Source organism: Stylophora pistillata, chromosome 8 (genome assembly GCF_964205215.1).
Source record: "Stylophora pistillata chromosome 8, jaStyPist1.2, whole genome shotgun sequence".
Classification (NCBI taxonomy): Eukaryota; Metazoa; Cnidaria; class Anthozoa; order Scleractinia; family Pocilloporidae; genus Stylophora; species Stylophora pistillata.
This window is the reverse complement of record NC_142526.1, coordinates 1,735,699-1,753,596: the sequence shown is the minus strand read 5'-3', so window position 1 is coordinate 1,753,596 and position 17,898 is coordinate 1,735,699. Positions and strand designations below refer to the sequence as shown.

General features: G+C 38.3%; 1 protein-coding gene across 1 annotated transcript; it reads right to left on the bottom strand.

Moving 5' to 3' along the window:
* Window positions 1-2: 2 nt before the first annotated feature.
* Window positions 3-13,052, bottom strand: LOC111319906 (uncharacterized). The gene is made up of 9 exons (XM_088730319.1): window positions 12,857-13,052; window positions 9,477-11,496; window positions 8,655-8,917; window positions 8,333-8,447; window positions 7,878-8,200; window positions 7,216-7,383; window positions 1,479-1,779; window positions 819-1,141; window positions 3-344 (listed from the first exon to the last, which is right to left on the bottom strand). Exons 2-9 carry the CDS (start codon window positions 9,574-9,576, stop codon window positions 135-137), a joined length of 1,803 nt encoding a protein of 600 aa, XP_088586445.1. The 5' UTR covers window positions 9,577-11,496; window positions 12,857-13,052; the 3' UTR covers window positions 3-134.
* Window positions 13,053-17,898: the final 4,846 nt, after the last annotated feature.

Here is a 17,898-nt window from a genome sequence, read left to right as displayed (position 1 = left end):
TCCCTGAGCTCCCCGCAATCAATTGTGACGCCATTAAATAGATTCGAATTTCCATGGTTTATTTGGGAAAGATTTGCTACAGAAACGTTGGAGAACAACCAGAGGGAATTTAGGTTTTAAGAGCCGATGATCCTTCATGCTCTTTCTACCTCTTCATACTTTTCTTTGTCTAAATCATGCGGACAAATAATATCTCCTTTAAGGTCATCAAAGTTGATGTGGCCCCAACAACAAGCCGTCTCGTCCAATAGTCTGACGCGAGCTATTTGACCAATATATTCTTCCACTTCCCAGCTCTTGCGGTACATTGTCTCCTCACAGTTGCCTGTCTCTTTTCTGACGGTCTAGCAAAAAACACAAACAGCTTCAAAGGTGAAAGCAGGGAATTAATCTTGTCTCAGCTACTGTGAGACTGAAGCTTAAAAATTTACAAATAAAGTAGTAACAGATATAGGTTTTCCTTGTATGCTTGCTATTTAAGAGAGTGAGGGAAAAAGAGGGGCGGTTGTTTGACATTACGGCCCATGGGATGGGCACTTAGTCAAGGAAAGTCGCTTATCAGAATATGGACGTTTATTCAAGGATATACGGTATCTTCATGCGTTTTTGCACGAGACGAAAAGATCACTTTTTCTTAAATTAATTTTAGTCTATATATATAGGCCACACCTATAAAGAACGCAAACAAAGTTTTGATCTTAAAGGGTTTGCAGTGAATGCCGAAGGCCAATAGTTAAGAAAACAGCAACAACAAAACGAAGAAAACAAAGCCAAAAGAGGTGGAAAGAACTACTTTTACATAATCTAATCGTACTCACCTGGTTGTTGACAATAAGCTCCACCCGAATAACGCTTACGTTACAGCCCCCACCAATGAGAAACGAGATATCTTTGCCAACGATACGGAAACAAGGAGAAGTCAGAGTTCCCCGAGGTGGGTCGCTTCCGTCTGGGTGCTGCCCTCCTGGAGGAGAACTTTTCCTGGGCCGATTCTCAGCTCCACCTACCCACCAGTCCCCTTGCAGCTTGGCGCTTTCTCTACCGCGTGCGATGGGATTGTCACCAAATGTTGGCTGGTAAATGAAAGCTGTGCCTGTCGTTTCCCATCCGCCGATTCCATCTTCAAAGTCAAAGTTGCAGGCTGCGTGATATAAACAGAAAAAAAAAATCACAGTAATTGAAAATAAACGAAAACAATTAGAAGGAAAACGCCAAAATCAAACTAAATCGAATTTTTTAATCATGCTGTTAACTACTGGTTTTATAACTTAAAACTTCAACGAACACACTTCGATGAAAACTTTTGATCTTGTTAAAGTTGCAAGAACACAAAAAGAATAAAAGTAGAGTTATTAAGGCTGGTTAAAACTTTCTTCACTTTTTTTGGATATAATTAGACAGCAGTTTTCGTGGGTGCTTGTGCAAAAAAGAATAAAAGAAATCTCAACACAAAGTTCCACTCCCAAATGACTACAAACCTCTTTCGTTCAAACGCTTAATATAGAACCAAGCAGGATCTAAGCGTAAACGTCCAGACCTCGCCTCTTTGGTGCGGTTGTTCAATTCGCAGATCTTCTCCTTCCTGTTGTAGTTATAGCTTTGACAGGCGATTTCTCGTTCGCATCGGACATCACAGATATGGGGTGCTGATGCGGACATCCTTGAAAACACGAATCCTTCAAGTCTCATACCTTGAATGTTGATCTCTGTCCTGCACTGGCCATTGGCAGATGCGCAGTCCAGAATTGAAGCGAAGATTACGAGACGAATCATGTCTCCCTGCATTTTTCCTGATCAAAATATTTTAAGAATACTCAACGAAATGATGAGATATGCTTTCTTTTAACCCTTTACAACTCAGCATCAGTATGTATCTGCTCCATGCTGTTCCTTATACGTTTGGTCCAGCGACAACGCAGCGATACCTTCGGAAAGAAATTAGAAGCTAGTCACCCTTTGAAATTAAAGGATTAACGAAGGACTTGTATCTGCCAATTATATAGCTGAGCTGTTTTCTGAAAAAAGTAAGATCGTTTAGTCTTGTAGTAATTGCCGGCCAGCTTTAATCGATTAAAAAAAGAAAAGAAGATTTAAAAGAAAATGCGGTTCCCCCCACTCGCTCCTTCTTTTGCACTTGAATTTTGGTTAGTTTCTGAGTTTAGTGACACCATTTACCGTTTGTGTGTTACAAATCTGAGATAAAAGGCTACTTGTGCATAACTCGATATCATACTTTAGATCATTCGATTATTTTCGTGCATTAAAATACACTTAAGAATTAACATTTCAATTTAAAAACACCTCCATTGGCTAAAATGTTTGACTCTATACAATTCGTGCAGTTTCAACTATGGATATATAAAACCGTAAATCTGCATTGCGTTCCCTTGCAGCATTTTTGAAAATTCCTAGTCCCTCCATGGTTTCCACAGATCAGTAATATGTCAAGGAAAAACGAGTTACCTCAAGGACGTCAAGGAATTGAGAATTTACTTTCACTCAAAAAATTTACATATTTGAAAGAAGTCGGGGAAATGTGAAGTTTTATGTAAACATGACGTCCTTCATCTTGTCATGGCCGTCTTCATGTGAAAGCTGGTGACGCTTTCCATCTGGCGATTTCGATATTACTCACGTACATTGCTTCGAAGTTGGCTGATTCCTGACTAGCACTTTCCCTCCTCTTTCCAATGGAAGTTCAAGTTGGTTTATGATTTTATTTTCAAGGCTTCTAACGTTTTAAATCTACGGTACATTTCACGGACTTGAAAGGAGTTGGATTGGTAAAATATTGTCTAAAAAATCATCGATCAATTTTCCATGTTACCTCGAGGAACTACCAAAGCGTGTACGTTTGACAAACTGAAAGCGTTGATTTATGGCTGGAGAACATGGCATTTGTCATGGAGGATGGCATTTTTCATGGGGAATGCCAGGGAATTGCAAAAATCGTAACAATAATGCAATCATGCTCTCATTTCGTTTGCAAGAGTACTTATAGAAATCTTGATTATACGAGCAATTCCACCTTATTATACACTTCTCAGGGAAATAATTTGTGGCACAGATCAACGGAATCGAAGAAATTTTTAACAACCCGAGTGATTGGCATTTGAAGCCCTTTTCTTGATTCTTCTCTTGCCCAGCCACTGTTCAATTGTCGGCTAAAACACAATAATTATAAGGATTTAAAGTTCACCGGTGCATGATAAAAAACACTGTTGCTCGAATATAATTTCATAATAAGAAAAAGAGGTTCTTACCATATGAAAGGCAATTCACATTCCACATGTACTGTTTTGCATGGAGCAGCTGCATGTAGAAAGATATTTTGTCCCTTTTTTTTTTGTTTAATCGTTAGTTGACGTAATAAATCAATGTTTGAATTTCCGCTGTAGTTAAATCACCTTTCTGAGAAATTATCACGTACTTGGAGAAAAAAAAAAGTTCTTTCTCCATTGAGGTACACTTGAATTCATTTCTCCTGCCTAAAATGCTGGACAAGCAGAAATTCACTGCTTTAATCATGGCCCAAAGGTAAATTTTAGACAAAAAATATTGAAATAGCAGTATTTATCATCAAATAATCAGAAGATAATGCAGACAATTTTTATGTTTTTGTCATTATCATCATTGTAAACGATTGATCCCACCAGGTGAATGATAACTTGACGAGCCCGCCAAAAGTGAATCCCTTATTTTGGAGTTTGGCTTTCCGTAATGACTAAAAACAAAAACCAAAACGTTTTTTACCCTTTTGGCTAGTCGCTCTCTTTTATGGAATATTTAAAGCATTTGCATCCAGTTGGCAGGCAAAACCAGCCATATATACCCCTCAAAATAAAGCTACTTGTGGAGCAGGTGAAATTCTGTTAAAAATGTTTCAATTTTTATTTAATCATGTATTTCCTCCATTGAAGGGTATAAGAGTTTTACAGAGTTGCCGCTGTTACGAAAATGAATTAAGTATATGTATATTGCTTGCGCAACTTAGGAAGTACAAGTAATATATGGCCAATAGTTCCTAATATATCAGTGATATATATGTGACACTGACAAGGAGGCAAACAATAGACCACTTTCATAAATGGCTGCCGGATTAATATTCTTTTGTTTAAATTTCAATTTACCCTAGTGGCCTCGCTTGAGATAATGTATTCTTTTGAATTTTGTACTGGAGAACGAGGCCACCCAGGCAAATTTATATGTAAACAAAAGAATTTTAATCCGGCAGGCGCCATTCATGAAAGTGGTCTATGAGATGGGATAAAGTTTTCTATGTAAGTTTTTAGAGGCGCTCTAATCAGATTTACTTCATTCTACAAATCATGAGTTCGTTTCTCCCTCTGTAGACTAAAAAACATTTGTTCTTTATCGTTCTCCTCCACCACATTTGTAAAAGGCTTGTTTTACCCACGCCAGTCATTTTCATAATCACTTTTCGTTTGATCTAACTAGCTAGTGCTAGGCACTCATCCCTTTGAAAATTTACAAAAGTAGTTTTTAGAATTTTCCAACTTTAAGCTTAAGTATTTTTCTTACAAAGAGGAGATCTCCAACCGCAATAAACCTATAATTGTAAGAACCTCCACTAGTTCTACAAATCTTTCGAGAAATTACCTGATGAAGTTCCGAGGTTAAGAACAACGAGGGAGAATCTATATTCTAATATGAAAGAACCTCTTATAACATACATACATACCTATATTAATTGACCACTCACCATGGGGGCTTTTCAGGGCCGGCTCCCACCCAGCAACCACCCCAGGGGAGGACACCCATCACACAGTGATCTCGTGTGTGGGAAATTAACGTCTCCTGCCACTAACCCTACAGGAGACGGGACCTCCATTTATTCGTCACTATCCGAGAAGACTAGAATATCTAACCATTTCTTTACGTTGTAGAAAGGTAGCATATTCTTCTCACTTGTTTTAAGACCTTGAGTGTTGTTCCAGCCGGGGCTCGAACCCTCGACCTCCCGTACAAAAGTCCAGCGCTCTATCCATTGAGCTAACTGGAAGGCGGTTACATACTACACAACATACTACAATAGCAAAATTCATCAACGAGTCTTGTTTTAAGAGCTTGAGTGTTGGTCCTGCCGGGCTCGAACCCTAGACCTCCCGCACAACAGTCCAGCTCTCCATCCATTGAGCTAACTGGGAGGCGGTTACATACTACATAACATATTGCAATAACAAAATTCATCAACGAGTCTGTTTTAAGACCTTGAGTGTTGGTCCGGCCGGGGCTCGAACCCTCGACCTCCCGCCCAACAGTCCAGCGCTCTATCCATTGAGCTAACTGGGAGACGGTTACATAGTACATAACATACTACAATAACAAATTTCATCAACGAGTCTGACACAGTGACTGTGCGTATCTTTGCTAACACAAAGCAAGTACTATACTAGGTCAAAAGCTGTTTAACCATACTTTCAAAGTAACTATTTGTGGAAAACCTGACTTGAGGTGGTAATCTACTTACCCAAGCCGCTGTGTCTTCTGTTTTTCTTGTCTAAATCGTGAGGACAAATGATATCTCCTTTAAGGTCATCAAAGTTGATGTGACCCCAACAACAGCTCTTCTCACCAACGAGTCTAACGGTTTTCTTTTGTTTTGACTTATTTAAAGTATTTTCATTCAGGTGGTGTGCACACGTATAAATCTAAATATAGAGCTACTTTAAGAAAAGGTGGAATTCAGATCACAAATAAGAAATACATAATTTGAGCTCAAGGAAAATGGTCAACAGACCTCTAAAATTTTTCGTTTTGCTCATGTACCACTATACTAAATGGTCACAATTCCCACAATTATGACTATTTTCGAGGAAATAATAAACTTTACTTTGAATGAGCGCCTGATTACACCCAGATAAAAACACATAAATACATGAATAAGCGAGTACGCTGTTTACTTCTAAGGATGTCTAATAATTGGCATTTCGCCAGGGAGATCGAGTCACAGAAAGGGTGATAGAAATCTTTCTTTCCCAACCTGCTTGTGCTGGTTTACCAAAGAAATTTGAGCAAAAACGTTTTGTTCGTATTTATTGCAGCTCTCTTCATTTTGTAAGCCCATCACTATGGCTTTTCGAATCGAGTGCTTCATTCACTTATTATAAGCATTAACGAGGCTACATTAAAATTTTCCAAACAAAGTAACGTTATTTCATCTCCCCTTTATCAAGCACCAAGAGACTAAACAAAGCTTAAAAATATTTTTTTGGCACTTTATTTTTCATTGGAGGTGAACAACTGCCTTTATTCGAGCAAACATATAAACTTTCAATTCAAAGTGACTTTTCCAGCAAAGAAGAATTATCAAAAACCTTTCCAAACTTCTTACTTCTACAAAAACGTCAACAGTTACGCAAAAAATCTTCAGCCTGCTACAGCTAACTTCTTACATCAATACGATTCACTAGTTACTGTAAGATTTTATAGGGAAGCGCTCTGGCTTCATCACTTCATTTGCTTTAAAACCGAAAGTGAATTTGTGGAATTTATAATCAGTCAAGTGTTTGTGTTTGCTTAGTTGAAGAAGCCTTGGAAACATTTTATTTTCTGTAGACGACCTTGGGTTTGGCGGTAGTTAAATGTGGTATTTTAGGGTTAAAACCAAACTATTTTGTCCGCAACGTAAAATGATATTTATATCAAAAGAAAATTATTGGATATCTCTGTGCGCGAGAACGTTTGTTAAGCTAAATAATATGTGTTAATAAATTTTAAAGTCCATCTGTATAATAACTAAAGATTAAGCACTGCAAGAGTCAAATAAAAGATCAATATTCCACTATTCTGGAACCTGTTTTGGAAGCTGTTACTCAAAAATGACTTTAATATCTAATCCCGAAAAGAATCTACTAAGCAGTTTTTACAGATATGGATTTTGTAAAGCAAATATTAAGAAAAGTATATATAATGCGATTGCTACCATCTAAAGCAATCGACTGTCCTCATCGTCGCATTAAACCGACCTTACGATTATATTATATGATAAGGCCTTCTCAGTCACGTGTATAAAACTGTTTCAAATTCGGATTTCGAAAAAAGAAAAAAAAACACAGTGATTGTGCCCATCTCCGATAGCACAAAGAAAATACTACGCTACGTCAAAAGCTGTTTCACCATACTTTCAAGGTGACTTGACTTGATAAGTTAGTTTTTAAATCCGCTTTCTCTTCAGTTTCTCTCCTTTTAATAGTGAGGACAAATGATATCTCCTTTAAGGTCATCAAAGTTGATGTGACCCCAACCACCAGAACTCTCATCTACAAGTCTGACTTGCGCGTATCGACCAATAAACTCCTCTACGTCCCAGCTCTTACGGTACATTGTCTCCCAACAGTTTCCTGTCTCCTTTCTGACGACCTAAACGTAACGAAAAACATAAACAGTTGTTAAACCTTTGTCTCGACGATTGCTGAAATATCTAACATGACTATATCATACATTAATTTAGTTACAATGCTTTAATCTTAGGAGAAAAATGCTATTTGGAAGGGGGGTAAGCCAAAAACTGAAAAAGTGAAATATGGAGAGCCAGACGCCAAATTGGTTATCTCGCGTACACTCCTTTAGGTTAGTTCAAAATAAGCCATTTCTAAGTCAAAAAATATTTGGAAAGTAAAACCAAACGTTTTCGACACTTGGTTGTTATCAGTGTCGAAAATGTTTAGATTTTACTTTTTAAATATATTTTTCCTGTAAATATATCATTTTAAACCTAAGCGAACTTTATGGATATCGCAAAGCTCAAAATGGTTTCGCAATTTTGAAAGCCAAATCTATGATACCTTGATCAATCAAGTAAGTTGTTTCAAAAGAATCAAAAGATAAATATTAGTCCAAGGGAATAATCTCACCTGGTTGTTGACAATAAGCTCCGCATAAACTTCATTTCCGGTACATCCCCCTCCAATGAGAAACGAGATATTCTTGCCAACGATACGAAAACAAGGTGAGGTGAGAGTTCCGTGGGGTACGTCGGCTCCATCTGGATGCAGCCCTCCTGCGGGATCGCTCTCACTGGACCGTTTCTCAGCTCCCCCTATCCACCAGTCCCCTTGTAGATTGGCGCTTTCTCTTCCGCGAGCTGCTGGATTGTCAGCGAATGTTGGCTGGTAAATGAAAGCTCCGCCTGTCATTTCCCAACCACCGATTCCATCTTCAAAGTCAAGGCTGCAGGCTACATTAAAAAAAAAAAGAGACAACAACAGCAAAAACAAAAACAAAAAAAACAAAAAAAAACAGAAATTTTCATCCTCCCGATGATTATTATTCGTTATTCATTCCACTTTACAGTTTTGTGCATAGTTACCTTTCTCGCAGTATGCACCAGTGAATCCTAAAGGACATTTACAACGAAATCCTTTATCAGTGTATCCAGCTCGACATGTGCCATTGTTGAAACAGGGACTGCTACTACAAGGATTCTGTTGAAGACAAAATGACCTCGTATCATAAACATCCATGGCTAGTTTACTTTCCCGGGTTATCATGTGATCTCACAGGGACACATTCTTGCTGGAACGATAACTTCTCGTGACTTTTTGACAAAGTAAGAGCGGGCAAGAAATAATTACACTTTATCTTTCATTAGACCAACAACAATTGTTCATTGTCTAAATAAGTCACTTTACCTCGATACTGAGATGGCTATAATCTTCTTTACTCTGAAGGTAGGACGAGCCTGGACTTTCGTCCGAAGCACTGTTCAACTCACAAATGTAGTTCCCTCCTTTAGCTTGTGAAGGCCCAACATTTATGGACACACAATTGGGCTCCATATAACACAGCACATTACAGCTGCCTTGATGGGGCACCTCTTCAAGCCTGATCAGGTGGCCCTTCATGACTTTGTCCTGTATGGGTTCTTTGAAAACAATGGATCGGCATTCTTCACCTATTTGGTTTGCAAATGACAAAACAAGTTCAAGCACAGTTTTTGGTTTAGAATAAGATAATGTCAGGGTAAAATCCTTAACAAATTGATTTGCCTCGAGAGACACTGGATAACGGTTTGTTGCTGCCTTATTGTGCTCTGAGAGGTTTCCCTGAAACGTTATCCCAGGAGTTTGAAACCTCTGCATGTCAGCTTTGTACTGAAGAAAGAACTTTTCTTAGCAGGTATTATATCTGTGATTTCACCATTAGATTTTGAATGTACACTGAATTAAGTTGTAAAAACCAGAGAGGAGCTACTCGTCAAAGAAGAAAGTAATTAATCTACATCCCTTCTATAGTCAATCTTGGCAGATAGAACTATGCTATACTCTATATGTCGGTTCACAAGTCCACTGGAAATTTAATCACTGCGTCGCGTTTTGCCAACAGCGACACTTATGGGTATTTTTCAGCGAGAAGATGTAACAATAATATTATAATTGACATCAATTTTCACAGAACTCTCCTAAAACTAGACAAAGCAAATCCATCGTTTACAAATTGCAGAATTGACTTACCGGAACATTCAGAGGAAATCGGAATAATGATAACGCTTTGAAGGAAGAAGCTTAAAATTAAAACGGCAGCTTCGAGTTTCGTTCTGCACGTTTCTGCCATTCGTTTGTTTTCTAGGATAAGAGGTTACCAGCCAAGCCTTGAAACAGCAGTTTGCATTATTTTAACAACAGCCATCCTGCTTAAGGTGAAAATTTGCTGTATATGACAATGTGTTTACGAAATGTTCGAAAACTTGAGCTCACTGCAGTTGGCTTGTTCAACAGAATGTTTTCAAGGAGATATTCGTGCTGTTGTTCGTGGCTAAGACAGGTGCTGCTTGAAAGATTATGGTTTATGTACGATTCTGGTCACAAAGATGCCAGCGGGGAATATCCAGTAGCTATTTAGCCAATCAGACGAAAGCAATGAGTAAAACAGTTTTATTGCCTTCAAAATAGCTCTATTTTAGGATCCGTGAACACCATTTTCTGTTATTTTATCGCATGAGAGGTAGAATTTTAAGCTCAACTGCGGCTGTTTCTCTAAATGCAGTATCATCTCACAAAACATATAACCTTGTGGTATAGCGTCACGTACCAAAGTTAAATAGCGGCTTATCTCTTAATGAACTTCCAAGCTATTATTCCGATTGAATAACGAAGATTTCCTAATGTGAAACAAGAACTCTTTATTTTGACGGGAAATTTTAGCAAAGGCTAACAATACAACAAACTTGGAAATACTGAAGTATCTAGTTAACGACGCATTATTAAGTTAGTATGATGACATATCGTTGACAGCAAGGCTTTTCACGATCACGAATTTGTCGAGTCGACAAAATAAAAATTAGCGAGGGCAGGAGTCTTGCGGCGTTTTAGTTGAGGCTAGATTTAGAACGCAAAATGCGAAATGCAAGGAAAGCGAATAACTGTGTGACCGTGGCACGTTGTGTTACCCGAGTTAACTATTAACATGTTATGCGAGATTTTCCATTTCTAAGTCTTTTTTGAAATCTGACAATAAAAAATTGCGATAAAACATTTCTTAAAATCATTTTAAGATTAAAAAATTGCTAAAAGACGAAGTTTCGACGTTAGCTAAACGTCATTATCAAGTCAAAATATGTTTGTGAGTTCCAGTCTATAAATACTTAGAAAACAATAGTTGATTAAAAGCTGTAACGTGAGTAACAGATGATTCAAAATATTAAACAAAAAGTTTCGCACGTATGGAATCCGTCTGGATATTTAAATTAGGCTTCATTAGCATTCTTGATGAAGAGCATTTCAAATACAAAAGAATCGAATTTTCCCTGGCACTTTCCTAAAACTTTGAATTGGTTTTCTTTCAAGAGGTTGTTGTTACCGTGAGTTTCTATGAAATGTCTACCGATTGTCGAATTTTTTGTGCTCAGCAGTGCGTTGATGAAGCCTTCGTGCTGTCTATCCGACATAATCTGTATCACACAGATCACGTGAAAAAAGATAAACAACACACTGCCTATTAACAAAGTCACACTGTTAAACGCTGTAAAGACTCTTTATTAAAGACAATGATACATCGTGCCTAGGCCTTGTCGTCCACAACAGAAGCTCTCAATGCAGAATGTGGTAAGGTGCGCTCTACATTTAGTCAACTTGACTCTCCGATGAGTTTTGTTGATTCTGCTATCAAATATTTTCTTTTTCGAAATACTACATCCTAAGGTGCATGTAATGGCGGTCACGTTTCATTATGCTCTCGTTTTTCCTCTCCTGTTTGCTTCCCTTTTTTGCTCTTGGCTCTCATGCTACCCTGAACTGGGAGATGATAAGTCTCCACGTTACTCGTTATTAGGAAACAACATCATGCCGCCACCTGAATCTGGCCTGGAAGCGTTTTACTCTAGTACAAGTCCAACTCGCCGCCTGGCCGCCATTTGGGCTCGCGAAGAAAGGTCACGACAACAAGAGTGTTTTTCTTCCTCCTTCTCCTAGGCGGAGATATTCATCAAAACCCTGGCCAGCCCGATAAAGTTCCCTTGTGGAATTTGTAGCAAACCTGTTAAGATAAACCAGATGGGCATTTGCTGTGATTCGTGCGACCGATGGTATCACACTCGTTGCTGTCTAATTGGCGATCATATGTACGATATCCTGGCAAATTCGTCCTGTTTGTGGATATGTTGCGACTGCGGGCTACCGAACTTCTCTGATTTACTATTTAACTCGTCCATGGAAAGTAACCTTAATAATAACTCCTTCTCTTCGCTTTCATCCATTGACTCAAACCTGTTAGATCATTTCACTCCCAACTCGAAATGTGATTATATCTCTTCTCGACGAGGGAGAAAACAAAACTTGAGAAAACTGAAAGTTTTAAATCTCAATTGCAGCAGTATCAAGAGTCAACAAAAAGTGGCCTCTTCAAAGCTAAGGTCGAGGACGAGAAACCTCATATCATTTTAGGAACTGAGTCTAAACTTGATGAGTCAATCAAAAACTCTGAGGTCTTCCCCTGCGACTACGATGTATTTCGTAAATATCGAATCGATGCCAATCCTGGAGGTGGGGTTTTTATCGCTGTGCATGATCTTATTATTGCAATACGTCAAGCCCAACTTGATTGTCAAGTGAAGCTCAATGGATCAAGATTGAAATGGCTAATCAGAAGCCCTTGTATATAGCTTCTTTTTATCGTCCACCAGGAAGCGACGTACAACAACTTCATGCTCTCAACCATCCATTGGATTGTTTGCATGCTAATGGATCCTTTCCTAGAATTATCATTGCTGGTGACATGAATGTTCTTGACATAGATTGGTCCAATAATACTGTAACGCCAGATTCACGGCGATTGCTGAAAGACCGAAGGTCACTTGCGAGACAACGTGTCGCGGTGAATAGAGCGTGTGTGAGGGGATGCTTTACTGATTGAACTGTGCCTGAGATCACGGAAAACCAACTGTAGTTAACGTTGAATTTATTGGCAATAATCAAACGTAAACTGAAATACAATGCAGCAAACTAATTCTTGGTAATAAGGGATTTCGCTGAAGACTGCAAGTCACGAGTCAATAGTTATAAACATTCCAATCATTATTACTGTGTGACAACGTTTATAAAACCAGCTTTTGAATGATTAACGATCAAGAACATGAATGATTCTAGACAGGTGTAGATACTGCTAACACTCCTAGTTACGATAAACGCTAAGATCTTGAAGGAAATAAAATTGCACGATGTTATAAAACGTGTTTGTATGAGCGCAATTGCAAGCGATTAGGGAACAATTGAGCAAGAAAACAACTTACATTACATTACCAGATATTCTTGTAGGAAATCGCTAGGCAAAAATCTAAGCTAGAGAGGTATAACTATACAGTTTAACACTAAGACAAACGAAAACGGTTTATACTCACAGATCGGTTCCCGATTGCACTCTAAATAGCGAAGGGTAGCTTAAGCTTAAATTTACTTGACACATATACTGTGCACGATGAACTTTAACTCTACCGTGCACGTGTAAGGGCTAGTGACGTATTGCTAAGCAACGAATTAGCGAATCAGAAAGAGTAGAGGCTAATCACTGAAAACAAAGGCTTAAATTTAGCGTTCATTACAAGTACTGTAAGTCATGATCCACAATATGGTGTTTTAGTGAATCAGACATTCCTCAACATTATTGACGATCATGGTCTCACTCAACTTGTGCCCTTTCCTACAAGGCAGGCATCAGCGCTTGACTTAGTGGTTACCAGCCATCCAGATCTGGTGGGCAACTTCATGATTTCTGATGGCATCAGTGGTATTAATGATCACATCGCTGTGACCTTTGAGTTGAATCTTACAGTCAAAATTGGCAAGAAGAAACCTAGAACAGTATACAAGTTTGTTAAGGCAAATCTTGAGGATATACACCATGATGCAGAAACCCTCAGTTAGAACTTCTTCCAAATAGACCCAGAGAATATAAACATTGAGGATAACTGGCAGTTCTTCAAGTCAGGATTGTTGTCAATTCTTCATAGTAGAGTCCCAAAAAAAAAGATCGGATAATGAAATGATTTCTCTTGGATGACTAGGGATCTCAAGAAACTATTGAGAAAAAAGAGGAGGCTTTATAACATCTATAAGAAATCAGGGAAAGCTAGTGATAAGCTGAAGTATCGGAGTCTCCATAAACCATTAAAAACAAAATTTAGACCAGCACAAGATCAATACATAGCAAATACTTTTGATAGTGTCATGAAGGAGAAACCAAAGAAATATTGGTCCTATATTAAATCTAAAAAACAAGATCAAATTGGCATTCCCCCATTATATGCTAATGGTAAGGTGTTGACTGACAGTACAAGTAAAGCTGAAGCTTTAATCAATCATTTTTAACAGATTTTCACTGAAGAGGATTCTTCGTCCACGCTGAACATAGGCTGCAATGACATTCCAGCTATGGAGTGCATGATTTTCAACAGAGAGGGTATAATTAATCTTATTAGGAACATAGTTAGCAAGAAAGCCAATGGCCCAGATAAATCGCCTACTACTCTCCTTAAGATAACTGTATCAGAAATAGCTGAAGTTGTTTCTTTCCTTTTCTTCCAGTCATATGAGTCAGGTCAAATCTTCAATGACTGGAAAAATGCTCATGTAGTACCAGTTTTTAAGAAAGGTGAAAAACATGACCCATTTAATTATAGACCTTTTCCCTTACTGCTGTATTATGTAAAATCATGAACAAATTATTTGTAGGCACATTATGCACCATCTCGAGGACAATGACATCTTATTTGTGAACCAACATGGATCTCGAAAAAATCATTCATGTGAATCTCAATTGATTCTGACTGTCGAAGACCTGGCCAAGAACTTAGATCATGGAGATCAAATGGACATGATCATTTTGGATTTCAGTAAAGCTTTTGACAAAGTTCTCCATCAACGCCTCATCAGAAATTGCAGTTGTATGGCATTCAAGGAGGTACTCTTACTTGGATTAAACCTTGGCTCACTAGTAGATCTCAGAGTGTCATAATTGATGGCGTGTGTTCAAAATATGTCGATGTGACTTAATAGGTACCTCAAGGCTCAGTACTTGGTCCATTATTGTTTTCATTATTCATTAATGATATGCAAAATGGGCTAGGATGTACACTAAGATTGTTTTCTGGTGATGCTTTATTGTATCATAAAATCTCTCATCATGATGACACCTTGGCTTTACAGCGTGACCTAGACAAGCTAGGCCAATGGGCTAATAGGTGGCAGATGCTGTTCAATCCTTCTAAATGCTACAGAATGTCTGTTTTCCGTAGTAAATCCCCGATAGTTAAAGATTACACCCTTTACCACCAAACCCTGGTATCTGTTCGACAACATCCTTATTTAGGTGTTTTGCTGTCTAGTGATCTGCGGTGGAACTCTCGTGTGGACAAGATTGCTGAAAAGGGGAACTCTTCACTTGCGTTTGTGAAAAGGAATTTGTATGCCTGCTCTGAGGAAACTAAACGTTCAGCTTATGTATCACTTGTCAGGCCACACTAGGAGTATGCGTCTGAGAGTATGGGATCCTTAAAGACAAAATCAACTGGAGAAACTAGAAGCTATCCAAAATCGCGCAGCGAGATTTATGAAACATGATTATAGTTGTAACACCAGCCTGTCCAATTTGAAGAAATCCCTATCTTTGGATCGACCAAGCGAGAGAAGAAAATCCCATCGTGTACAAATTTTCCATAAGTCTGTGAACAATAGTATTGCTTTGCCTATCCCGTCTTATTATCAATTGCCTATTAGGAAAACTAGAAATTACGCGATAAATTCATTTATTCAACCACCTGTACATCATGATTACTACAAGTATAGTTTCTTTCCGAGAACTATAAGAGACTGGAACTGTTTATCACCTGGAACTAGATCACTTAATTATTCATCTTTTTGCACTAGAAAATTTTTTTAAGTTTTTATTTCTGAGTATAGCTATATTGTTAATTACATATTTTATTTAACAACAAACATATGAAACATATGAGTGAACTGAGGTTATGAGACGTATATAAGAACGATCCTTCGCAGTAAAGCACTATTTGAGCAATAGTGGAAATCAGACCTGAAAAAAATTTCAGGCCTGTACGGGATTCGAACCACTGACCTCTGCGATACTAGTGCAGCGCTTGTTGTTGTTCGATTTATCATCTACGGGTTTATATCGAATTAATTTGATGGCCTGCTCCCAGTTGGCTTGTTAGCTCAATTGGTAGAGCGCTGCACTAGTATCGCAGAGGTCAGTGGTTCGAATCCCGTACAGGCCTAAAATTTTTTTCAGGTCTGATTTCCACTATTGCTCAAATAGTGCTTTACTGCGAAGGATCGTTCTTATATACATATTTTATTTATTTATTTATTTATTATTTTTATTTGCTAAGTTTATATTTTTATTCTGTTATCTCTTCTTGATGTGTAGTAGCGTTGAGGAGTAATAAAGCATATGTAGATGTAGACTTCAGCGACGAAAGTAGCGTATCAAAAACTAGTCTTTCATTTAAAGATCAAGCGGCCGCTAATGCGGTTCGGAAGCAGTTACGCGATCTTAGCTATAAGATTGGCCCTACTTTGCAGCCAGTTTTCGTGAGCAAGAAATTGGGGCAAGATCTTAAACCCAAAGAAATTAATAAGCCGTAAATTGTTAATAAGCAGTGTGTTGTTTGTCTCTTTAATGTGATCTCTATGATGCAGATTATGTCAGATACACAGCCCGACACCTCAATCAACGCATTGCTGAGCACAGAAATTCGGGAAAATATGAGTAAAAAAAAAAGAAATTTCAAATCAACAGTTTCCAAAGAAGTACAATCTAAAGAAATGGCAAACACAAATGGTCCTCAGGGGATAGTGTCACAAAAGACGCAACAGTCTGTTCAGCTTCTTTTTAGAGACGTTAATCGTCTCATAGCAAACATCAATACCATAAATCCAGAATTTTCAAACATAAGATGTTTAGTGTACTTCAGTATGCTATGGACTTTCAAACTATCTCATAGGACTCCTTTAAACGGATTACAAAGTGGACAGCCTGTGGCGTACTACCCTGTTCCTCTAGTATGCCATTCAGTGCCGCAAAACTATTGACCTCTTTGACAGTAGAGAATATTACAACAGAGGTGGAAATCGGAAAGAATGGGTAAAAAATTACAGACCAGGGAGGCAGAGAACCGTTCGAAGCAAGACTACGAAAGACAAAGCAGGCGCTCTTCCGTCAGCCGGTGTACAAGAATGAAAAAGTTCCATAACAAGATCGGGGAGACCGATAAAAGCATCGATGAGATTTGATCTCTGATAAGCATGGAGTTTGAGACTCTCATGCGACTCCTTACACAAGTACACCACTTGATTGAGCAGGCTATTAATGCGTCCAGCGGTAGCAAATATGATGTAATTGCGCTAATAAGACACATAACTGAAGACCAAAAGCGTAGTATTTAACGCGCAAATTATAGGATTAACCCGACTATTAGATTATTGGAAAATTGTAACCGGTTATGCAAAATTGCTGCCAAATTCGCGCGTTTAGTTCACTTTATAAACGACACTGCAAAAAATTTACCGTCAACCGTCAAATGACCTAATTCAACCGATCTGATCCTGGACAGAATCTTGTAGAAGCTTTTAAAGATATGGATTTTAAAAAGTAAATATCGTGTGTCCTTTAATGCCTTCAACAGACGTTTCAGCGAAAAAAAGCACTTTAATATGTGATGGCGGGCATCTTAAGCAATAGACCCTCCTTACTATCGCAGTAAACCGATATAGCGGTTGGATGATATGACCAAAGCCTTCACAGACATGTGCGTAAAATTTAAAAATGCTTTGCTGCTGTTTACGAAAACAGAGTGAACTGTGCCTTTTTATACCAGCACAAAGCAAGTACTACACTACGTCAAAAGCTGTTTAATCCTAATTTCAAGGTGACTATTTGAAAAAAACCTGACTTGAGGTGGTAAGCGACTTTCAAAATCCGCTGTTTCATCAGTTTTTCTCGTCCAAATCGTGAGAACAAATCATTTCTCCTTTTAGGTCATCAAAGTTGATGTGACCCCAACAACAGCTCTTCTCGTGAACGAGTCTGACTTGGGCGTATTCACCAATAAACTCCTCTACGTCCCAGCTCTTGGGGTACATTGTCTCATAACAGTTTCCTGTCTCTTTTCTGACGACCTTAACATAACAACAGACACAAAAAGTTTTTAAACCTTTGTTTCGACGACGTATCTAACATGACTATATCATACATTAATTGACTGGCAATGCTTTGAACTTAGGAAAAAAAAACTGTCGTTTCGAACGAGGGTAAGCCAAACACAAATAAAGTAAAATAAATTTAGTGTGGCAGAAGCATAGTTGAACCCTCCATTGCCGGGAAGCTCAAAATAAGCAAACTTTATGGACATCACGAAGCTCAAAATCG